The 25,942-nt window shown below is 32.2% G+C and overlaps 1 protein-coding gene across 1 annotated transcript in view; it reads right to left on the bottom strand.

Moving 5' to 3' along the window:
* Window positions 1-12,212: 12,212 nt before the first annotated feature.
* Window positions 12,213-25,942, bottom strand: part of LOC106457783 (nose resistant to fluoxetine protein 6-like) — a 38,566-nt gene continuing 24,836 nt past the window's right edge. The window contains exons 11-14 of the mRNA XM_022383822.1: window positions 25,364-25,496; window positions 17,472-17,658; window positions 15,991-16,133; window positions 12,213-12,488 (exon numbers count right to left, since the gene is read on the bottom strand). Of these exons, the coding sequence (XP_022239530.1) occupies window positions 12,357-12,488; window positions 15,991-16,133; window positions 17,472-17,658; window positions 25,364-25,496 (595 nt within the window). The 3' untranslated portion in view covers window positions 12,213-12,356. The remainder of the gene's footprint in view (window positions 12,489-15,990; window positions 16,134-17,471; window positions 17,659-25,363; window positions 25,497-25,942) is intronic.

The raw sequence follows: 25,942 nt of genomic DNA, 5'->3' as shown, positions 1-25,942 counted from the left end.
ATTTTGGCCAGGTGGTTAGGGGGCTCGACTCGCAATCTGCGGGTCGCGGGTTCGAATCCCCGTCCCGCCAAACATGCTAGCCCTTTCAACCGTGGAGGCATTATAATGTTGCGGTCAATCCCACTATTTGTTGGTAAAAGAAGAGTTCAAGAATTGGCGGTGGGTGGTGATGACTAGCTACCTTCCCTCTAGTCTTACACTGCTACATTAAGGACGGCTAGCGCAGATACCCCTCGTGTAGCTTTGCGCCAAATTCATAAACAAACAAACAAACAAACATTTGAATTCCAGTCAGTTTTTATAAGAGTATAATTTTGTTTGCTTACAGTTATTGATAAATTCCAATAAAAACGATTATTGATTAATAGTCAATACGTCACAGGGAGTCAACTGTGAATACGGAAGAGTCAACTGTAAACATAGAAGGTTATCTGTGAATATGGAAGGGTTAAAATACGGTTACTGAAATGAATAAACAAGAACACATAAAGGACAAGGAGCAAATCAATTAATACTTATAAAAACTTTAATTAAAAAACATATATGCAAATGTAACAGAGCTACCAGGATAAATTCACTCTCCTTAATAGCTATCAAATGACAATACATTTATTTATATAATTCATCAACTTATAACTACATCTGATAGCTGGTCCAAAATCACTCAAGAACATCCACCAACATTAAGAACCATACAGCTTTTCAATTTAATCAAAAATAGGTGTATGAAGCCCAACGTCTTAACAACCAAACAGAATAGTTAATAAGAGTAAAAAACACAATCAGAAACCTTTTCTTTAAACATGCTGTAGTCTTAATTCTATGCAACCGAGGCAGCCTTGAAAACACTAGCAAACATGGAAGAAAAAAAGATACTATCTCGGTAATTATGATAACTAAATCATCCTCAGCAGAGGAAGCTCGTGCTACCCGCGTGATTGAGAGTAAAAACTGTAAATCTGTTTGTAATAGAAAACTCTACATCATAAACGTAATACGAAATCAAATGTAAACTTGTGTTAACAAAAACTTTTGTTGTTCACATTTCTAACATGAGAAACGATCTTAAGAAACTTTCTCACATCTCCTAGCTCCCTTTTCAATGAAATTAAATCTACAAGTTAACTTCGTCTTTTCACATTATCTTTCTGACACAATAGAGACAAACAACGCCAGCATTGCACAATTAAATTAAAGTGAGTAAAGTCGTGGTTACGTTTTCTTTCCTTAAAATAATGATTAAAGTTACGTTTTGGGTGTTTGTTCCACATTTTTCTCTACCAAGGAGGGTAATACCCACCTGTCATTAACATCTCACCTAATTTTGTGAGCATTGCAATAGGCCAAGTGATAAATGAAAACCCGTATACCGAATACGACAGAGAAAAAAATAAACTATTGTTTTAACCAAGGTTTAAGTACCTTGTGACGCAAACCCTCACAAAATACTTTCAACTATGAGCTTTTATCCCAAGGAACCATTTATACTGTAATGTTGCACACCAGAAACTTTCTGATTTGTACCATTCTGTTATTGTCCTTAGAATCCCCTATAATGTTATGCTGAACTGTTGATTTTGAGACATTTATCATTCTGTTATTGACCATAAAAACCCTTTATACTGCTATGGCACAGCGGTATGTCTGTGGACTTACAACGCTAGAAAGCGGGTTTCGATACCCGTGGTGGGCAGAGCACAGATAGCCCACTGTGAAGCTTTGTGCTTAATTACGAACAAATACAAAAATACAAATTCTACTATTGTCCCAAGGAACCCTTTATACCTTTACTTTGAACAGGGAAACTTTGTACATTTCAATTATTGCCCCGAGGAACATCTTACACTGTTATGTTGGTTCTTTTTCTTGTTCCTTTCTGTTACTGACATGAGAAACCCCTTATATTGTTACATTGAAGAGTGCAATTTTGGTTTATTCTTTTCCATTTACTGGAGCTGAAACAAAATGTTCTTGAACCCTATGATTACCGTATCCATTTTGTCCTGCCCTAAAGGCAAAAATCGAACTTGTAAATCGAAAAAAATTATAGAGAACGTATTTGAAATTGTATTTCAAATTTACCTTTTTTTAATAGTAACATAATATTCAATTACTTGTACTAAATTATTTTATTTAGGTAAGTTTAAAGAAAAATGTAGCGAAACATAATCCAAAATATGTTTTAGACTGTAAATAAGCGCCCTCTAAGGCTAAAACTTTCCTTGAACTATAATGCTTGTTCTCCTATCTATGGTCGGTATTTAAACCTTTTTATAGACATTTTTTTCTTTATAAAATAGCATCTGATAGTGTTCAACCTCAGTTTAAATTTGTTATCTAATTCTGGACTTAAAGTACCACCTTCTTCAATACACTGTATTTCACGTTTGGCAAATCATAGGATAATAAGCAAAGCACGTGTCGAAATGTTGTGTGCTGTATTTTAAATTAGGGAAGTGGGAAATGCTTATTATGAAATAAATTTTATTTTGAGACTATACTTAGTTTAGGGCTATATGTCTTTGTTATAAATCTTAAAAATCTTGTCTTTGACGGAAACTACATAGCACATACGTGACTTAATTATTTTTCTATAGCATAGAAAATCATACAATATCGTTTATCTATTTATGTTAATCATTATATTGTAGAATTAACTCAAAATATATGTTTTAGGAGAAAAAGTTGAGTCACGAATGTTGGGGTTAAGATTTATCGATCTGGCGAGTGCAATGTCTTTTACAAATGGATTAGTCTTTACGTTTTGAACTAAAAAAAGTTTGTGATTTTTTATATTACTTTAGATTTAATTTAGCAGGTATAAGTAAAATAATTTAGGCTTATTTTTATATTCAATTCATAATAATGCATCATAGTCACTGGCATAGCCGGGGGGGGGCATGCTTTGGCTTGTATTTTTCACAAGTTTTTCCCTGCAATTTGTAATTTGGCCATTATAGTGTTTATAGTAAGCTCACAAGTACTGTAAGTGTAATGTAATGTATTATAGTACTTGTAATAAGCTCGAAAATACTGTAGTGTAATATATCGTAGTGTTTGTGATTAGCTCACAAATAATGTAGTGTTATGTATTATAGTGCTTGTAATAAGCTCACAAGTACTGTAGTGTAATGTGATATAATGTATAATAGGCTATATGGCCGCAGCTTCGGAAGCCGTTTTGATGCGATGGAAACCAATATAGCAATTTTTGGTCTCAAATTGAAAAGGCCGAATTTTTTTTCGTCGAGCCTTCATTTGCCTTTCTACTGTTTCCGTTTCTTACTGCCGTTTCCCTCCCTTTCTCTTTATTCTATACATACATGTCTACTCTCTAGCTCTAACTGGTGCACACTTCAACACCATTCAAGAGGATTCAGTTTCCTGTCAGATCGAGCTTTCCCATGACCACCTGTTATAAAGCACAAGGTTAAACTATCAAGGAGGTAGAACTTTACCTGCTTTTCCCATGGCCAATTCTTTGTTGGCTGCTCTAAAGTTTGAGTTGCAAAAAATCTCTTCTTCTTTGCTCCTGACAAAAAGACAAAAGCAATGTGTACAAAGAAGCTTTACAGTAGATCAGTAAATTAGCATGTAAATAAAGAACTATATCAATTTCATCCAGGCAACACCGGAAACTTTGCTGGTGTATTATAATGTTCATAATAAGAATACAAGAATTGTAGTTTAATGTATTATAAGATTTGTAGCAACCTTACAAGTACTGTAGAGTATACAGTGTTTATAGTAATCTTAAAAGGACTGTGGTGTAATGTAATATAGTGTTTATAGTAATCTTAAAAGGACTGTGGTGTAATGTAGTGTTTATAGCAATATTTAAAGATCTGTGGTGTAATATAGTGTTTATAGTAATCTTTAAAGGACTGTGGTGTAATGTAATATAGTGTTTATAGTAATATTAAAATAACTGTGATTTAATGTAATATAGTGTTTATAGTAATATTTAAAGGATTGTGGTGTAATGTAGTGTTTATAGTAATCTTAAAGATTATTATAAACACTACATTACATCACAGTCCTTTAAAGATTACTGTAAACACTATATTACATTAAATCACAGTTCTTTTAAGATTACCATAAACACTCTATTACATTACATCACAGTTCTTTAAAGACTGCTATAAACACTACATTACACCACAGTCCACTAAAGATTACTATAAACACTAAATTACACCACAGTTTTTTGAAGATTCCTATAAACACTACATTACACTACAGTCCTTTAGAGATTACTATAAACACTACATTACACCACAGTCCTTTGAAGATTACTATAAACACTACATTACACCACAGTCCTTTAAAGTATTGTGGTGTAATGTAGTGTTTAAAGTAATCTTTAAAACTGTGGTGTAATGTAGTGTTTATAGTAATATTTAAAGGAGTGTGAAGTAATGTAGTGTTTATAGTAATCTTAAAAGGACTATGGTGTAACATAATGTTTATATTAATCTTAAAAATAACTGTGATTTAATGTAATATAAAGTTTATAGTAATCTTTAAGAGATTGTGGTGTAATGCAGTGTTTATAGTAATCTTAAAAGGACTGCGGTGTAATGTAATATCGTGTTTATAGTAATATTTAAGGGACTGTGGTGTAATACTTTTAAGATTACTATAAACACTACATTGTACTATAGTCCTCTTAAGATTACTATAAACACTATATCACATTAAATCACAGTTATTTTAAGATTACTATAAACACTACATTACACCACCGTCCTTTAAATATTACTATAAACAGTACATTACACCACAGTTCTTTAAATATTACTATAAACAGTACATTACACCACAGTCTTTTTAAGATTACTATAAACACTACAGTTCTTTAAAGATTACTATAAACGCTATATTACACCACAGTCTTTTTAAGATTACCATAAACACTATATTACACCACAGACCTTTAAATATTGCTATAAACACTACATTACACCACAGTCCTTTTAAGATTACTACAAACACTATATTACATTAAATCACAGTTATTTTAAGATCACTATAAACACTAACTGTGGTGTAATATAGTGTTTATAGTTATCTTAAAAAGATAGTGGTGTAATGTACTGTTTATAGTAATAGTTAAAGGACTGTGGTATAATGTGGTGTTTATAGTAATCTTCAAAGGACTGTGGGGTAATGTAGTATTTATAGTAATCGTCATAGGACAGTGGTGTAATGAAGTGTTTATAGTAATCTTAGAAGGACTGTGATTTAATGTAATATAGTGTTTAAAGTAATCTTAAAAAGACTGTGGTGTAATGAAGTGTTTATAGTAATCTTAGAAGGACTGTGGTGTAATGTAGTGTTTATAATAATCTTTAAGTGACTGTGGTGTAATGTAGTGTTTATAGTAATCTTCAAAGGACTGTGGTGTAATGTAGTGTTTATAGTAATCTTTAAAGGACTGTGATGTAATGTAATATAGTGTTTATAGTAATCTTAAAAGAACTGTGATTTAATGTAATTTAGTGTTTATAGTAATCTTTAGTGGACTGTGGTGTAATGTAGTGTTTATAGCAGTCTTTAAAGAACTGTGATGTAATGTAATATAGTGTTTATAGTAATCTTAAAAGAACTGTGATTTAATGTAATATAGTGTTTACAGTAATCTTTAAAGGACTGTGATGTAATGTAGTGTTTATAATAATCTTTAAGTGACTGTGGTGTAATGTAGTGTTTATAGTAATCTTTATTGGACTGTGGTGTAATGTAGTGTTTATAGTAGTCTTTAAAGGACTGTGATGTAATGTAGTGTTTATAGTAATCTTTAGTGGACTGTAGTGTAATGTAGTGTTTATAGTAGTTTTTAAAGGACTGTGGTGTAATGTAGTGTTTATAGTAATCTTTAGTGGACTGTAGTGTAATGTAGTGTTTATAGTAGTCTTTAAAGGACTGTGATGTAATGTAATATAGTGTTTATAGTAATCTTAAAAGAACTGTGATTTAATGTAATATAGTGTTTATAGTAATCTTAAAGGACTGTGGTGTAATGTAATATAGTGTTTCTGGTAATCTCAAAAGGACTGTGGTGTAATGTATTATAGTGTTTATGGTAATCTCAAAAGGACTGTGGTGTAATGTAATACAGTGTTTATAGTAATCTTAGAAATACTGTGCTGTAATGTTATACAGTGTTTATAGTAATATTTAAAGGACTGTGATGTAATGTAGTGTTTATAGTAATCCTTAAAGGACTGGTGTAATGTAGTGTTTATAGTAATTTTTAAAGGACTGTGGTGTAATGTATACGGTGTTTATAGTAATCTTAAAAATACTGTACTGTAATGTAATACAGTGTTTATAGTAATCTTAAAAGGACTATGGTGTAATATAGTGTTTATAGTAATCTTAAAATAACTGTGATTTAATGTAATATAGTCTTTATAGTAATATTTAAAGGACTGTGATGTAATGTAGTGTTTATAGTAAACTTTAAAAAAACTGTGGTGTAATGTAGTGTTTATAGTAATCGTCAAAGGACAGTGATGTAATGTAGTGTTTATAGTAATCTTTAATTGACTGTGGTGTAATGTAGTGTTTATAGTAATCGTCAAAGGACAGTGATGTAATGTAGTGTTTATAGTAATCTTTAATTGACTGTGGTGTAATGTAGTGTTTATAGTAGTCTTTAGTGGACTGTAGTGTTTATAGTAGTCTTTAAAGGACTGTGATGTAATGTAATACAGTGTTTATAGTAATCTTAAAAGGACTATGGTGTAATATAGTGTTTATAGTAATCTTAAAATAACTGTGATTTAATGTAATATAGTCTTTATAGTAATATTTAAAGGATTGTGGAATAATGTAGTGTTTGTAGTAATATTTAAAGGATTGTGATGTAATGTAGTGTTTATAGTAAACTTTAAAAAAACTGTGGTGTAATGTAGTGTTTATAGTAATCTCAAAAGGTCTGTGGTATAATGTAATATAGTGTTTACAGTAGTCTCAAAAGGTCTGCGGTGTAATGTATTATAGTGTTTATATTAATCTCAAAAGGTCTGTGGTGTAATGTATTATAGTGTTTATAGTAATCTCAAAAGGTCTGTGGTGTAATGTATTATAGTGTTTATAGTAATCTCAAAAGGTCTGTGGTGTAGTGTAATACAGTGTTTATGGTAATCTCAAAAGAACTGTGGTGTAATGTAATACAGTGTTTATGGTAATCTCAAAAGAACTGTGGTATAATGTAATACAGTATTTATAGTAATCTTATCATTTGTTAGACCCCAAACGAAAAAATAACTGGATCGATCAAGTGGAATATTTCATATTCAAAAATTCATATAAATTGTTTGTTTTTTCACTAATAAAGCCGCAAGCTCCGCCTAGAAAGGGATTATTTTATGTATAAATCCAGGAAAGTTTAGCAAGCAGGAGTTTTCATTCATGACTAAGAAGAAATTATTTTTCTCACTCACAGAATGCTTTAAATTCTTACTAGTTTGCTATCTTCTAGAGAGGCTTTATTCTGGTTTTTGGAATCACCTAGAGAAACGCTACAATCAGAGGTGGTATGAGGAGAGTAAAAAAAAAATCCGAATTGGTAGGGAAAACTTGTTAACTTTACCAAATACTGAGAAAATATTTTGCGAAGCTCTAGCGCTAAACTGGGAAAAATACTGGAGAGCTTTGCGTCCTGCCACGTAAAGTACGATTTTATCGTTAACAATGAAGGAAGAAAAATACCATACATTTCGTAGAACCAGCTAAAAATGTGTGTAAAGACCGTTGTTTCCAAGAGCTATTTTACAGTCACTCTAATCTTCAACTTCAATTTATGTTTAAATGTTTGTACCAATTTCTATAGTTATGTAAATTGTTGCAGGTCATTTTTTATTTTGTTACAAAATAACGCTAGTAGTCTAACATTGTAATTGCAGTGCTTGACATGTATTTAATCTTAATGTTTTGGTAGAATACCTTTATCTGCCAGAGATGAATTCGTCCCCTAATCAAACTCTCGTTGGATGGGGTTGATATCTGTATAAGATGGCATTTTGACCTGACAGTCTCATGCAACGTTTTATTGTTGATATACATTTTTAACAGACAATATTATCTGCCACGCCCATCTTTATACACTTCGACAGTTTCCATGCTATTATACTCATTCTCATCTATTAAACTTCATTTAATTTTGACTTTTAACCCTAAAATCGTAAGTCCTTTGTACAGAAATTGCCATGTTTTAGTGACAATGTTGAACAAGAAAAAATTCTCTAGACCAATTTCTCATAAAAAATGATATAAGTCTAGGGTTCGATTCCTTACTTTTAAAACCGTAATGAAACTACCCAAATGCTGTTTGGTGTTGATGAAAAACAAAGCTACTTTTACTCAGGGTCATTCCCTTTGGACCTTGATTTGTACTGTAAGAATGGTTTTCAGCAGGTTCATGGCATCTAACGCACTTTCCGCACTTAATATAAACAACAATATACGTTTTTCAACTATTTTTTATGACATTCGTTGGTTGACGTCTGATCAGTCGAAGACAATGAAAATGGTTAAAAAGAGAAAAGTATATCATTCTTATATTCCTTCTGCCTCGGAGTTTTGTCCTCTTTTAATTCGATTCTGAAGTTTTTAGTTCAACAACGACGCCATCATGACTGCATCCACAATGTTTGCATTTCAACATTGCACCTTCCAACATGGTACTTGCAATAAAACTAGTTAAGCATGACTTTCGGACATTCTCTCAGTATTTTTGGACTAGCTTTTCCTTCCCTGAAATAAGTCTTTTATAGATAAAATACTTTACAAAAGGCAATGAACTTTCACCAAGATCTTGCTTGTCATATACGGGGGAGCTCATGTTCAAATATAAAATTCTCTGCAAGATATGAACAGGTGAATATAAAAGTTGTGTTGGTCAAAAGTTCTAATATTCAATTATCGTTGAAAGTAATTTTAGTATTTTTTTATTGTTTGGCAGATATCGTGATGAACAAAACAGCCACTAATTTCTGTACAATCGACTCTCGTTTTTAGAATTAAATATTTGTTAAAAGTCGAACAAATCTATTTTAATTCTATACTAGTACCATTTAGTTGCCTATTATAAACGCTAGAACCCGGGTTTCGATACCCGTGGTAGGCACAGCAGAGATAGCACATTGTGTAGCTTTGTGCTTAACTTGAAAGAAACAAATCTGTTAATAGTTTTAGCTCGGCTAGGTATTAATTTGCTAATTATGTTCATGATGATAAAAAGGAAAGTTATTTGATAAAACAGGGTAAACAACGCTGTCGAAAACACTTACAAAGAATGCGTGTTATTTATCGACTAAAGTTACGATTTTTGAAAAATCAGATCTTACAAAATTAGTATATCTATATACAGCAGGTAACACGTAAAATATACCATTGTGTGATCCAGTTAAACAAATGTCACTCTTTCCTTCACTTGAAAAAAATTTTTTTTACGTTTGAATAGAAACATTAATAATTAGTGTTTTTTGCTAGTGTAGCTTCAGTAGTAAATTTTACATTTGCTCATTCATTGACCTGAATCCAAAATGACAGTCTGTTGGTTTAAAGATTACTATTTCATTACGATTTTCAAAACCACAAAATCTCCCTAGATTATAAAAAATACAAAGGCAGCAGGCTTGAAGTGGAGGTAAAAATAACCCGGAAAAAAGAAAAAAAGTTCAACCAAATTTTTACCGGAATTTCAATGACGTTTTAACTGGACATTTTTAAATCTATAAAAACAAAACTTTCAACAATACAAAAATACGAAAATTTCTTACTGGTGCGAATAAGAAAATTTTCAGACTTCAACATCTGATACGTGGTAACATAAAAAATAAACACGATGTCGACTGCTGTTTGTTTATTCCTACTTTTTTGCCTACTATTGTTTGTTTATTCCTGTTGCGATGCTTACTACCGTTTGTTTATTTCAGTTCACATGCTTACTACTGTTTGTTTATTTCAGTTCACATGCTTAGTACTGTTTGTTTATTTCAGTTCACATGCTTAGTACTGTTTGTTTATTCCTGTTACGATGCTTACTATTGTTTGTTTATTTCAGTTCACATGCTTAATACTATTTGTTTATTTCAGCTCACATGCTTAATACCGTTTGTTTATTTCAGTTCACATGCTTAGTACTGTTTATTTATAGTTTGTGAGTTAAGAAATCAACTGATAATGATGCGTGTTTTTTATGGTAGTTAAATGTTTGAGTCGAGAATCATGTTTGGTGATTATGAATAAGTCTTTGTTGGAGGTTTTGTGATGATTATTTAAATATGGCTGAAAATATAATCGGAATATTTGAATCAGGTTGGTATATCTGGTTACTGATTGTTTTAACGTAGTTATTTGTTCTGTATATCTAATCACCTATGGTTTGAGTGTACTTCTTTGTTTCCGTATATCTAACTGCTGATGATCCGAGTGTAGGTGTTTATTTCTGGCAATTGTTGATTATGTCCGCTAAGAACTAATACATCATTTCAGTGCTAACTGTAACCATGTAACTAGTTACTATTACTGTGTGTGTGTATATACATAATGCATAAATGCCACGTTAAATGTGTTATGTTTACAAATCCTGTCTTTTCTATCATAATTATTACCATACGTTGAGTAATTGTCAGTTGTCAAAAAGTAATGACTGATATTTATTAACCTAGATACTAAACATACATGGCATGGTCGTCTATCTCCGCGTTATTGGTTTATATGTTATCAGTTTTGATTTGGGATCAAAATTTCTAGTAAAGTTTGGTCTTTGATTAATATACTGGGGTATCGTGTATCATGTTGATTAAGTATTAGTGTTTCTGGAATATGATTGGCGTACTCACAACACCTTTGTTAAACATAAGAGCTTCTCGTATTGTCATGTTTGTTACGATTGGTAACTGGGAGCTTCTCGTATTGTCATGTTTGTTACGATTGGTAACTGGAGGAAGGGACTACACCTATTTTTCTTTCGTATAATTCACTACCTTTATGAAAAGCATATAGAAGTTTCCCACTTCTACTGACTGCGTGCATGTTCTAGTAGAATTTGAGGGTCGGATAATAACTGCTAACTTCCACGGAATTAATAATAGCTTCTACCCTTGTGTAGTGTGTGATTGTTATCGTAAAGGCTAGATTTATCCATGCAAGATATTAAGTTTAACTATCTGTTATTTTTCAAAATGATAAAATAATGTTTTTGTTTGTTTGTTAAGCAAACTTTGTAATTTGTTTTTTTCTAAAAAAGTATGAATATACCATTATAAAACTTCAGCTTGTAAAGCATTCACCCGTTAGAATGTTTCAACATTTACCCAAATCATCAGTCACAGAACTTGTGAATAAGCTCTGTTAACTTATTTCTCACTGCTGCAAGAAGTTCTGTATACAAATCTATACAGCGGGTTCTTTATGATGACAAATAATCAGTTGTTTGCTTTAATGCGTTCAGAACTTGTGTATTCTTCGAGTTTATTTGTTTGTTTGTAGTTAAACACAAAGCTGCACGAAGGGCTTTATGAGAAGCGCAAGGAAGTTTTCCACTCCTGCTGAGTACATGCATCCTCCAGTAGGATTTGAGGGTATAGAAACTCGGTTTCTAGCGGTACAAGTCCGCAGACATACCGCTGTGCCATTGGAGGGCTATTCAAGTTTAAAACGAACTTAAATATTTCTGGAGAAACAGCGATTTTGATACATGGTTAACGTTCAGTTTCTAAACAGGAGTGTATTTTCTTTTTCTTTTGACATATTGTTAAACATTTGCTTCTTCGGAAATCTTCGGTCTAGATCTTAATGGGAGTGTGAATTAGACGCATAATTAAATTTTTGCTTCTTCGGAGGTCTTCAGTTTGGATCTTGATGGGGGTATGAATTAGAGACGCATAATTAAATTTTTGCTTCTTCGGAGGTCTTCAGTTTGGATCTTGATGGGGGTATGAATTAGACGCATGGTTAAACTTTTATTTTTTCGGAGGTTTTCAACTGGGATCTTAATGGGAGTGGGAATTAAAGATGTGGTTAAACTTTTGTTTCTTTGGAAATCTCTGTATTAAAGCTTACGTAAGCTCTGGAAATCGATGTTAATACCTGATAATTTCTGGAAGGCTAAGAAACTATCATTTTGATGACTAAAAAAGAGGTCAATAATAAGTGACAAAGATTATAAATATACGACACAATTTCCAAAATTGGAATGAATAAAATTTATTACATATACATACGATTATTATTTTTCACATTAATGCCCATCAATACAGCTGGGAATATAATAAATGTAATCATGGTAGTTCATCCCAGCATCCTTGCAAAGTGAACACGATATACCCACTTTGATTGTTTCACGACCTCTCAGTCGCTTTTCTTCTCTTTAAAATGATTTTTTCCAGACCAGCAAAAGGAAATTCAAAGATCAGTGACAATATAAAGGCTAAAATAAAGGTTGTGAGAAGGTTTCCAAAGATCAGGTACATCTGGAAAGAGACAAATAAATCATTATATTATTATGCCTTTGACGAATTATAAAAAAAAATGGTTTATTTGTGGGTGTGTGAGTGTAGATTAAAAATTTAATATTTCAGACAAATTATTTTTTTAACTTTTTAATTTTCCATATTTGTAAAAAAAAATCCTGGATATTTTTTTCTAATACAATTGGTATATTGTAAGTTATCAAACTTCCAGTTTATCGAGAGGTATCATAATCAAGACCACAGTGTGTGGGATAAGACTATTTAAAACAAGAGTGAATTCTCAATAGCCGCGGAAATTGAAATTATTTTAGGCAGGATTATAGTAAATTAATCTACGAGACCTATTTTCCTTCTTATTCCCTATATTTTTGTGCACAATGCATGGGGCACGCGTATACCCGATTCGATTTTATTACTCATCAGGATCTCTACCAGCCTACCCTTAAACTGAGTAGAATAAAGTAATCTATGAGACCTTGAACTTTGTCAAATAAATCATCAAAGGGTTTGAACTTCCGAGTCTAAAACTGTAATTAGTTCTCAAATCGGTCAATAGATGACGGAGCTATGAGCCAAAAGCTTATACTTGAAAACTCAGCCATTCTATGAGCCGGTACGCCACAGCTAAAAATAGCTTAAGCTGTTCTTCCGTATATAAAACTAGAAATTAGTTAAACCTTGTTGCATACAACATATAAGATGTCTAGACTTTGTATGATTAGCATAAAGTAAAGAGGGTTTGTTATACAAGACTACCTTCCAACAAGTCTGGAGGTAAGTTTGGCATACACCCCCACATTTCAACAGGTTTAGAGTAAGTCACACAAGTCCACCTTCCTACAGTTCTAGAGCACGTTTGTCATAAAACACCATCTTTCAATTGGTATGGAGCAAGTTTGTCATTAAACACGAATTTCCAATGTTTAGCGTAAGTTTGTCATATAACATTCCCATCTTCCAACAGGTTTGAGTACATTTGTCATACAACACCACCCTCAAAGTGTTCTGGAATGAGTTTGTCATAATATACCATCTTCCAAGAGGTCTGGAGTAAATTTGTCATACAACACCACCCTCAAAGTGTTCTGGAATGCGTTTGTCATAATACACCATCTTCCAAGAGGTCTGGAGTAAATTTGTCATACAACACCACCCTCAAAGTGTTCTGGAATGCGTTTGTCATAATATACCATCTTCCAAGAGGTCTGGAATGCGTTTGTCATAATATACCATCTTCCAAGAGGTCTGGAGTAAATTTGTCATACAACACCACCCTCAAAGTGTTCTGGAATGCGTTTGTCATAATATACCATCTTCCAAGAGGTCTGGAGTAAATTTGTCATACACCATCACCTTTCGACACTCGTCAAAATAGAAACTCATCATAAGTCTGAATTATTGTCTAAAACCAGGATAATAGGCAGAAGTTTATACAATGTGTATCGACAGCACAATTGTCTTTCTTTATACAATTTTTATTTGATTCAGAAATTATTACGAAACTGATAACTGTTAGGGCTCAAGAAACGGAATAAGATTTAGAAAATCTACCTTGAACTAATATTTATTTAGAAAGTTTCATAACAAATCTCTAACAAGACATCTTTTTATGTGAGCAGAATACCCATGTTTTAATAATAAACAGAAACTGATTAAGGGATACTGTATCTTTTATCTGTTTATCTAAAAATATTACACAAATAGGCTATACATCCAAATTATCTAATATTTTTCTTTAAAAGTTTGATTATATTATAAAAACAAAAGGTTTAAGTTTCAGAAATTTAAAATATCTTCCAATACAATTTCCACGAAAATTAATTAAAATTCAGATCAGAATACATAATTTTTCCACATAGGCTAATGTTTTTTATCGAGAGACCAGTCTTTAACAAATCGATTTGCATGATTTAAAGAGGGTTAAGTACTTTATATTAAAATGATACTGAATATGCAAAGCAGCAAGCCACGTGACAGCCACAATTGATATAAAGTCGCTTTTGATAAGGGTATGAACAGCTTTTTACGACTCAAAATATTCATGCACTCAGATCGGGAATTTAGAATTTTTCAAGACAGTGATATTTATTTTACTTAATAGCATTGGAAAACAAAGGAATAAAGATTAACTTGCGGTACCAGGATCATCTAGACAGAGACTTGCAATAAGCTGTGCCCCAGTTGTGTGTTTGTTTTTATTGTTTTTTTTTTTAAGTTAAGCACAAAGCTACACAATGGGCTATCTGTGCTCTGCCCACCACGGGTATCAAAACCCGGATTCTAGCGTTGTAAGTCCGCAGACATACCGCTGTGCTACTGGGGGGCTCCCCAGTTGTGATAAGCAAAAAGTGACGAACACGAAGGTCAGTGGCAAAAGGTGTCCATGTGCCAGAATGTGTAATATAATCAAGAAGTATCTTCAACGTGTGCAAACATCTGTTAACTAGTTACCCCCCTCTCCTCCATGCTCGGCAGCTCTATGTTAGGGATTGCCTTCTGGGTCTCTGAACTGACCGTTTAGATTATATGTCGTTCATATTGAAAATACCACATACTCCTACCCTATACCTCAGTGATATTTGTACTAAGTCTAGAATACGCCTTTACTCCAGTTAAAGCCGTGTCGTGGTTCTTAATAGATAAAGATGATAGCTTATAATACAAGTAAAGGGTATTTAGGGATATTGTTAATAGGTTAATTTTCAATATTCGAATTAATATTAATATGTAGTACGAAGTTTGATCACAAAGTAAGTAATATTTATATTTGTTTAACATTTGAATGGTGCTTACACCTAAACCTTTCACCCATTTTTTAAAACATTGGTAGCTATTGCCCTTCATCTAAATGATTTTTTTTTATAGGTTATTGACACCCTTTTTCTAACAATGAAATTCAACCTCTAATAACATTGGTCATAAACACTGTTTATTTCTATCTATGCGGTAGATTGCGAACAACAAACCTTTCAATGAAGAAGAAACCAAAACCACTCACTTGAGTGTCTCACACAACTTGTACCAATGAAATATAAAATAAAAATTAAAGTATTTCAATTCTTTTTTTTTCTTTTAAAAAGTAATTATATTCCGTGTTTTTTCGCCTTAATAGTCTAAACCTTCTGGTGCCCTAGTGGTAAGCTTAAGGTTTATAACGCTACGAATCGGGTTTCGATACCCACGATGGGCCCAGCGTAAATCGTCCATTGTGTAGCTTTGCAATTAAACGCTTAAAAGTAAACTTAATTTTCAATATTCGAATTAATATTAAATATTTCCCAGACTATGTAAATTTGGTCTTAACCAATCCCTTTAAATATGCTTAAAAATCCAAAATTTCGCCATACATAAACTTTGAATCTTCATCAACGGCAGACGGATGATAAAACGTGAGAACACTTCAAAGAAAGAATTGTTGTTTACTTTTACAAACATTGACTTTTAACAAATATTTCCAGAAATTAATGTGACTTGTAAGAAGTAAACGTTTTTGTTTTCTCACCGTGTAGCTAAAAGTTGCATCAACCAGCACGTTTTGTACGCCATAAATCATTGACATAATAACAGGATGAATTAAGTATGCACTGTACGTCAGACGACTCAGAGGAATAAAAGCTCTCCACGAAAGGAAAGTTTTTATAAAACCTATATAGAAAAGATAATTAATAAAGTTCAAATAAAACGTACAATAGCATTTTTTCTGCGAAACAACTCGCCTACTAAAAGCTACTTCAGAAATCATACATGTACACACAAATATGTATAATAAAACGTGCATAGTCCTTTAAAATTCTTATTTACCGGTTTCGAAATTTTCTGGTTACTTTTCAGAATCAATTACTGGGAAAAACTATAGACTTATATATAAATGACACTAATATAGGTACAAATATGCATTGAAATAAGTATACAAGTAACTAAAAATACGTCTGCAATACACATGTGTTGAGCCGAAAAGGTATCTTCGGAAAGTTTAGACTTTTTTTTTTAATAACTAATTTTGAAGAGTAACCAGGGAATCTAAGAAACTGGTAAATATTTAAAATGATTGTGGATATCTTCTGTTTCTTTATTTAACGATTTCTGTAGAATGAATTAAACTTGCTTCGTATATATAAAGATACAAAAAAAAACAACATTTATCTAGATTCTTTCTTTCCTATTGGCTTTGTATTGCTCTTACAAAATCAACTCTTTGAAAGGTTTGTTATATCGATAAAGAACTGTATAATAATTAACTAAAATTGTGTGATGTTCGAATAGCAATAGATCGAATTTTTATATCTCTATTATCCATGAGCCAGACGTCAACGGCAGTTTTCCCAAACACTATTTGTTTGAAACAATGATAAGGAAGCGGCAAAGTACGTGCCGTGTAACCACTTAATAAGTGGGCAAAAACTAGAAATATCTAAATTAAAGAAACGTTTCTTCTTAATAACACTTAAAACATAAATCAGCTTTACCAGATTCTAATCGCGTGATAAAACATTTTTACAGTTTATATTGTGTTTATTCTCAATTAAATGTTGTAATGACAGTTACTTCTGACCAACATACTGTTACGCACGCCAACTTCTTTAATCAACAACATTACTCTTGCTAAAGCAAAAGATACAAAAATAGAAGAGTGTTCCTTGAGAGCCTTATATGGTTAAATGACGTAATATTGGTGTAAGTATTAATTAAATTTTGCGAAGCCCAGCGTAGATATTATTTATAGTCATATAAGACGTCACACGATAGACATTAAGAGCTTAGATGCGCATGTACGCAGAATGTTGTCACATTAGAGTCACGCAAAATATTTCTCATTCCAAAATGTTTTTAGCTCTTAGCTAATATAGAAATAAACAATGTTTCTGTTCACGTTAGTAAAATTACAATTTAAAATAGAAAATGCATTTAATTTTTTACATTCTTGTATCTGAACAGATTATACACAGTACGATAGATCGAGCGAAAGATAAGCCAACTACTTACCCCCATATCCTACTTTACAGGCAAAGGTCAGCCAGGCCAGCCCAACAGCCCATGCTGTGCGTGCGAGAGCGCTATACATAGCGGAGGACAAGTCAGAGGGAAGGTTACCTCTATAAACAGGCCACATTCCGTAAAGGACTAGAATATTACATGTAGCAGCAAGGCACCAGCCCAGAACCACATATTTCTGTAAGAAAATCAGAGGAGTAGATTACCAATAAGAACCACGAACTTAACATAGCCTCCGTACCAGCGACCTTTAAAGTAATGCCATTTTGATTCGTGTTTAATTCTTAAAATAAAGATGTCCATTCCTCAGAAAAACATTGCACAAACAAATCACTCCAGTATTTTTTAAAGTTTATTGTAGTATAAAAACAGTTAAAAACCATCTTTAATAAAATTTAATGATGTATTTGAATTCGGATAACTGAGCCTATTATTTTAATGTAAAAATGTTGGACAATAATTTCTTCCTATATTCAACAGTTTAGAGTAAAAATTCTTATGATAAAATATCAAATATTATGTCTTTACCACATGATATATATATATATATATATTCTATAGTCAGTAACATTATTAACTATTTTAAACCCCTAACGGCATTTGTGGAAAACACTGTGGGTTTCGTTCTAGTCATTTTTATAAACGAATGTATCTATCTATGAACATGTGAGAATGGAGAAAAAGAGGGGTACCTTATGTAAGTTTGTTTACTAGTTCGGTAAAACAGTTTAGAAATATTTAAACATAATCTTAAATTAAATTTTGAAACATATTGCTTGAAGAATTAGAAAGGATGATTTTATTATGGTTAATATAATTTTGAATCTCATAAATTAGTTTTTCATCTCACAAGTGATTTTGAGGATCTTACTAAGTTATTAAATCCGTTGGTTGATTCACTTATTAACATGGCTACTGACTGGACATTCTTGGAACTGTTAATATAAAAGATCTTATCAATTTCTCTTACATACACATACTTTTTGTGAACATAAAGTTTATGTATAGATTATTGGTATTTTTGTAGGTGTAATCTATTTACTTAATACAACTACTAATCTATTTACTTAATACAGCTACACTTTCTGAAAGTTAGTCATCCTATGGATCAGGTTTATTTAATATTTTATACAGGCACAGTGATGATCTATAAGATCTAACACTTTTTTGCGTGTTTCAAAAAATATTTTTTTATTAAAATAACCCAAGCTATCGACACCTTTGGTATTTTTCCAAAATTTCTTGAAAATTTTTTAAAATGTTATTTAACTGTAAATTTGCACTTGATATACGCTTTCTAAAATAGAACCTTTTTTTTCATTAAAATTCTTAAGATTTAAGGGTTGAGTTGTCACGAATATTCCGGCTAGCTTCGATTGTACTTTATTTCTGAAGAAAAGACAAATAATAGAAAGGCTTCAAAAATAGGAATTTTTAATCAAAATCCCTACATCTAGAGGGTCATTACGGCTTCTTTCCAAATTTAGCCCACCCTTAAGTTTGTTTTTATTTTGTATAAGATAATTTTATGTTTAGCTTTGGAAACGATATAATATTTTTTATTAAAATCCGGAAGTTTCAGTCTTGAGTTTTTCTAAAAAATAAATACAGTCGGAGATTTCACACTTAATTTTGCATTAACAGTTATATTATTACCATGAATATCCTGAAACATTAGTAATAGAAAATTCTGTTTTATCTGATACTCAAACTCAGTACTTAGATCAAGACATACAAATAAGCAGCGGTTCTGCTAATATACATGAAAATATTATTTGACAAACTTCGAGATTTTCAAATCTATACGCTTCCTTCATCATATAGTAAAATTTTTTAATTACACTGAAATCATTCCTTCATGACATCTACTTAAATATTGCAGAATAGAAGAAAATCGATTTTTGAAATACAGAAACGTAAAAGGTTTTAAATAACATGATTTATGGAAAACTTATGTTTGGTGTTTGTTTATTGAAGTTCGCTTAAAGCTACAAGAAGATTACCTGCGCTAGCCGCCACTAATTTAGAAGTGAAATAGACTAAAAGGAATGTAAATAGTCAATACCATCCACAGCCAACTTTCAGACAGAAAAAAGCAAGTTTTCCTGAATCTAAAGAGTTTGAAGTAAGACGAAGATAAGACTTCTAAAGTAAATGTTTACTAGAAGTTGCGACATTTTGTTAATATAATGTTATACGTATGCAGGGATTCCGCCAGGAATGGCATTTTAAAACCCTGTCTAAGGTGGCAAATTACCTGAAGCCAGCCCTAAACGTTATTATTTAATTACTATATGAGCTGGAATGCTTCTGGTCTTAGTATTGTGAGATAGAGAATTCTTTTTTTTTTCCTGGATTATGATTTCATCTGCCGTTCATTTATTTTTCCTTCTATTGTTTAGTTTATTTAAGAATTTTTAGTTACATTAAAACACTAACTCACCTTCTAGCCGATCACGTTTATTTTGAGTAAATATGTATGTATTATGAAACTGACACCAGCTTTCCTAGTGGTGACGTACAGATATTATTTAGCAAAACAATTTTATTGAAGTAGGTTGGCAAGTAATTCAATAGTAATATATGTATATATTGATAATTTCATATCAATTCTGTCAGTTTCTCTAATTTCGGATTACACTGGGAACCAACGGTTCCTCAAAAATGGTAAAATACCATGTAGTTCTGGAACCGACGTTAAGGGGATATTTAAAAGAACCCACGCCTTTCAACTTCACTCCAATTCACTGTAGATGCATACAATAAGCTTCACCACATGCTAGAGTCATGTCGATTAATAGGAAGACATCATACATATCCCAGACCATGAAGTATGATACCACGCATTTACACATAGCTGCCAGGCATGGCCCCACTGAAAACTCGAAGAAAAGTAGATCGCCATATAATGTATTGTTTTGATAATTAAAAGACTAGTGTTTTTAAACTCAGATATCACTAACATATACACAGATCTGTCAGTTGCATAAATATATGAACTCATTGATACTTGAATATTGATTTAGGTTGTTCTTTATTCATTTGCACTGAAACTGTTTTGGCAGATACTATGTTTGTGCAATGAAAAGTCACAAATGGTCGATATATAAGAATAATCTGTACTGCCATCTAGCGACCAGCAGCGAAACAGTTATTTATGAAACATGGAAATAATATATATTTATAAACTGAACTCGCTGCTAAGTATTAAGTCGTCAAGAAATTAATTTCGCGTTTTGGAACACTTTCATTAACCACCCCCCAAAAAACGTACATCACGTATAATAGTTAAATGAACGCCAAAACGTCACGTTAGTGTAGCGTATATGATGTGTAAAGTTCAGTATACTCTAATCCCTTATAGTTATGACACACGACAAAACACATTCAGCATGTAATACAAGAAGGTAAACAACGCCTCTGTACCCACAAGGAATATAAAGGAGTTTATGGAAATGTTTTGAACGTTCGTAAGTGTCAACGATGGTTCAGAAAATTTCGTTCAGGTGACTTTAGCCTTAAAAACTGTGATAGCCGACATGTTGGAATTGATAATGATACTCTGAAGACATTTGCTGAGTCCAACTAAGGGCAACACACTCGTGAAATGGTCCTGAAATTGTACGTCTCTCATGAAATAATGTGTAAACATCTAAGAAATATGGGAAAACTCCATGAAAAAAAGGTGTTTGGGTGCTTCACGAACTCGCCGATGATCATCGTTTCCAACGTGTGAACATTGCTTCGTCTCTTCTGGCGCGTAATGCGCGTGAACCATTTCTGGACAGAATTGTCACCGTTGATGAAAAATGGATAAAAGCATCATCGATAAGAATGGAGACCATTTCATTTAATAAATGGTTTATTTTGATATACAAGTTGTTCTGGTTTTTCATCTAAAAATAAACGACATTAATTTCTTTACGACCTAATAGTAGTTTTCATTTTTATTATTTCCCCACAAAAATACGTGTGGTAGAAAAACAGAATATTACTACTATTATAGAAGCTGTGAAATACTCGATAATGACAATTAGGTGCTCAATTAAGACTATAACTCAACTTTAGCAGTTATTTGTAAGTATCATAAAGTAATAGAATGAATGCGAGAGCCATTTTTTTCTTGGCCCATCCTTACATAGTGAGCACTACCGTGCTTAGTGATATGCATAACACCGGCTGTGTTTTGTTGGTCTAGTTATATGACTTGATTTTGAAATACTTAAACCTGTATGAAGATATTTCATTATGCTCTCTTTTTTGTGTATTTTTAGTCAGATCTAGAGCAGGAAATACAGGGCTAGGAATCAGCCATTTTTGTTACATATATTTTAAATGTTCCTGTTTTTCCATAAAATATTTTTTGTATTTTTCTAAAATCTTATAATCGCCATAGACTTATAGGCACGCTTCGTTATTTAAATATTAATAGGTTGTATTAATTTTCGATGTAAATTATCACAAATATCTGCAAGCTTGAACTTTACTCACACGTTATACCTCGTAGGTTTCCGAGATTGAAAATGCTTAAGCTTTGGAAATTTTAAACTTTGTCTCATTCGTAACTATTTGTATTTTAACACCTAAATTCTTTACTTAGTTTGGTAGCTTGACCATACTGAAAAGATGAAATTCTAGCAGTTTCCGATTGATTTCAGTTTCAGCGGGTGAGTGTATAATCTTTCAATACTGAAAAGAAATTCGAAGAGGGATATAATTAATTAGGTACATGCCAAAATAATTTCCTTTTTTCAAATTTACAATGTATCAAATACGAAAATTAACATGCGATAGTAATTCCAACATGATACAGAAGCTTGCCTCGATCGATATCATTTCTTGTGCATTTTTAGTCAGATCTAGAGCAGGATGTTTTTTTTCTTACTAGACCTACTTTACTCGATTCATTAAATTTATAGTCAGATCTAAAGCAGGATGTTCTTTCTTACAAGACCTACTTCACTTGATTAATTAAGTTTGTAGTCAGCTCTAGAGCAGGATGTTCTTTCTTACAAGACCCACTTCACTTGATTAATTAAGTTTGTAGTCAGCTCTAGAGCAGGATGTTCTTTCTTACAAGACCTACTTCACTTGATTAATTAAGTTTGTAGTCAGCTCTAGAGCAGGATGTCCTTTTTTACAAGACCTACTTTATTTGATTCATTAAATTTGTTGTCAGATTTATAGCAGGATGTTCTTTCTTACAATACCTGCTTCACTTGATTCATTAAATTTATAGTCAGCTCCGGAGCAAGGTATTGTTTCTTACAATACCTACTTCACTTGATTCATTAAATCTATAGTCAGCTCCGGAGCAAGGTATTGTTTCTTACAATACCTACTTCACTTGATTCATTAAATTTATAGTCAGCTCCGGAGCAAGGTATTGTTTCTTACAATACCTACTTCACTTGATTCATTAAATTTCGAAAAAAAATTCCCATTACCGTATATTACGTTTCTGTACAATATTGAAAAATTGTAAAGAAGTCCAAATTATATCAACATAAAAAAAAAATTCTCCGACACACGTTAATGTGCATAGTTGTTCATCCCTATAGGAGACCTGGATTGTGGAATAGAACAAACACATCTTCAGAAAATGAAAACAATCAAGATATTAAGAGCAAGTTTAAATATAATGAGAGGATCTTCCTATTAAGATACAGATGTATTTATATAGAGTAATGAAATATTAATAATATTGAGATTGTAAAGCTTTGTTGACTTTTTCACACTTAGTACGACAGTGGCACGTAAACCAATATTCATTGACTTTTTGTTATTGACTGACATTAAACGTATTATGTTGAAATTACTGTATTTTGCTAGTTTTCACGAACATGACACTATATTTGAAACGTTAAAGAAATGGAATAGTCACACATTTTACAATCAAGTCACATCCCATAAGATTCCCATTAAGTTAAAATTGACCGTTTAAAAAATTGCGAACAATTGTATCCAAAATGTGTAGGGAAAACCAGTTTGATATTAGAGTCTTTAAAGAAAGAAATTTCCGCATGAAGATTAAGATAGTTAGAACAGATATTGAAGGCTTTATTAAGAAAATATTCAGTTTGTAGCGACTTGGAATGAAGCTGTTGAACAGAGTGAATAGACCATTAAACGTTTGTTTCCGTGATACAGAGGTTGTTAGGGTAACTCGTCACTAGGATGTTAAGAAAGAATAAAGAGTTATTTTGTGTATGTATATATATATATATATATATATAAACATACACAAACACACACATACATATATGTTAAAGATTTTTCCTTTTTCACAACAAGTGAAATTGAAAAGAGAATTTATGACAGAGGCCTAATGCATTCCTTGATTAGCCGTACCCTCTGCTGTGGACTACAGTTTCGCCTATTCAAGGCTCATCGGCACAGCTTGGGTCAGTAAATCAAAGAAATACCATTAGGCCTCTTATAATGGTGAAGTGTATATAATATCTATGGGGGTTTGAAGCCGTTTTACTTCACCATATAGTAACTTAAATTAAGGAATTATTTTATTTTATTTCGACTTTAAAATGTGTATTTGAGTTTCGTGTCTAAACAGTTTTAAAATTTTTCAGATCTCTTTTTTGCAATGGGAAACAATGCAAGTATCGTCAACATAACTGTTGTATAGAAGAGGCATACAACTCGTGGAACCCTTTTTCTACGCCCAGAACACAAGAGGGCGTTGGCGAACGTGGACGCTAGCGGTTTGAATTACAAATGTTTGGTATGAATTTCGCGCAAAGCTACACGAGGGTTATCTGCGCTAGCCATCCTTAATTTAGCAGTGAAATACTAGAGAAAAGGCAGCTAATTATCACCACCCACCGCCAACTCTTGGACTACTCTTTACCAACGAATAGTGGGACTGGCCGTCACATTATAACGCCCCCACGGTTGAAAGGGCGAACATGTTTGGTGGGACGGGAATTCGAACCCGCGACCCTTAGATTGGGGCGTTAGCTGGAGGCATTGCACCGCTATCTGTCTTGTCGTACAGTTTATTATTAAACAAAAATATATAGACTTATTTTGTAGCAAGAGTGAGCGGTTGTCAGAGTTGTGATTTACCGAAACCGTTAACTCTGTTAATGTTCGAAAAAAAAACCTGAGAGAAGCAGATTTTAACTGTTTCGTCTAATGGTGAATTAGTGAAAAAGGGAGATTATATCAATACTAGAACATTCAGCATTTGTTATAGATAGTTTAATCTAAACGCGGAGAATTCTTTCTTGAAAGGTACTTTGACAATAAACAGGTTTCCTCCACACATTTTCGACACAATCATCCGCAATTTTCTAAACACAAATTTCAACCGAAATCTAAGTCGTCCTCAGTTGAAAAATGTGTTTGTTACCTATGAACCCTTTACCTTAACAGACAAAGCCTTCTTACTTAGAGAACAAATTAATATGTTTGTTACCTATGCACCCTTTACCTTAGCAGACAAAGCCTTCTTACTTAGAGAACAAATTAATATGTTTGTTACCTATGCACCCTTTACCTTAGCAGACAAAGCCTTCTTACTTAGAGAACAAATTAATATGTTTGTTACCTATGCACCCTTTACCTTAGCAGACAAAGCCTTCTTACTTGGAAAACAAATTAATTCGTTTCTAACTTACAGGAAATTAGAAACAAGGTCTAACCTATAAATACTTACGAGGATCCAACTATAAAAAATAAATGTAAAATAAATACAGCTTCAAGTGTGACAAACATAAGTATATTTATGAAACCCTAATTTTCTTATTTAGTCTCACAAAGAAAGTTTTAATATTTAACATTATACGACTAACTAAAGAAGTAACATTGGTATACACTCTAAAGCTCTTTGTCCTTTACTTTTAGTTCTATGCTTATTTTTTTACCTTTTTTAATACAACATCACTTGGAAACTTAAATAATATGTATCCCAATGCCATGCCCACCAAGTACGGTCCAGCTCTGCAGTAAGGTTTGATGTACACGATGGATGAAAACCTAGCTAATACATCCGTCGGGCTGTAAGACAGTAAAGTTACAAATAGGTAAGTAAGCAAAATAAAATAATTCGACAATTCTATTCTTCATTTAAAATCAACTGAAATAATTTTCTTTGAAAAACATTGTTGTTGCTTGTAAGATTTTGCAGTGTAAAGAACTACATAATACTAAAACAAAGTTATATACATAGCGACAGTGAGTTAGGATTTTACGGTTAGAAATATAGGATTTAATGGAGATTTGTGCCAATAAATATAGGATTTAATGGAGAGTTGTGCCAATAAATATAGGATTTAATGGAGAGTTGTGCCAATAAATATAGGATTTAATGGAGAGTTGTGACCAATAAATATAGGATTTAACGGAGAGTTGTAGACCAATAAATATAGGTATTAACGGAGTAGTTGTGACCAAATAAATATAGGATTTAACGGAGAGTTGTGCCAATAAATATAGGTATTTAA

This window comes from Limulus polyphemus, unplaced genomic scaffold (genome assembly GCF_000517525.1).
Source record: "Limulus polyphemus unplaced genomic scaffold, Limulus_polyphemus-2.1.2 Scaffold373, whole genome shotgun sequence".
In the NCBI taxonomy this organism is placed as follows: domain Eukaryota; kingdom Metazoa; phylum Arthropoda; class Merostomata; order Xiphosura; family Limulidae; genus Limulus; species Limulus polyphemus.
The sequence above is the reverse complement of the archived record's forward strand: the minus strand, read 5'-3'. Positions and strand labels throughout refer to the sequence as shown.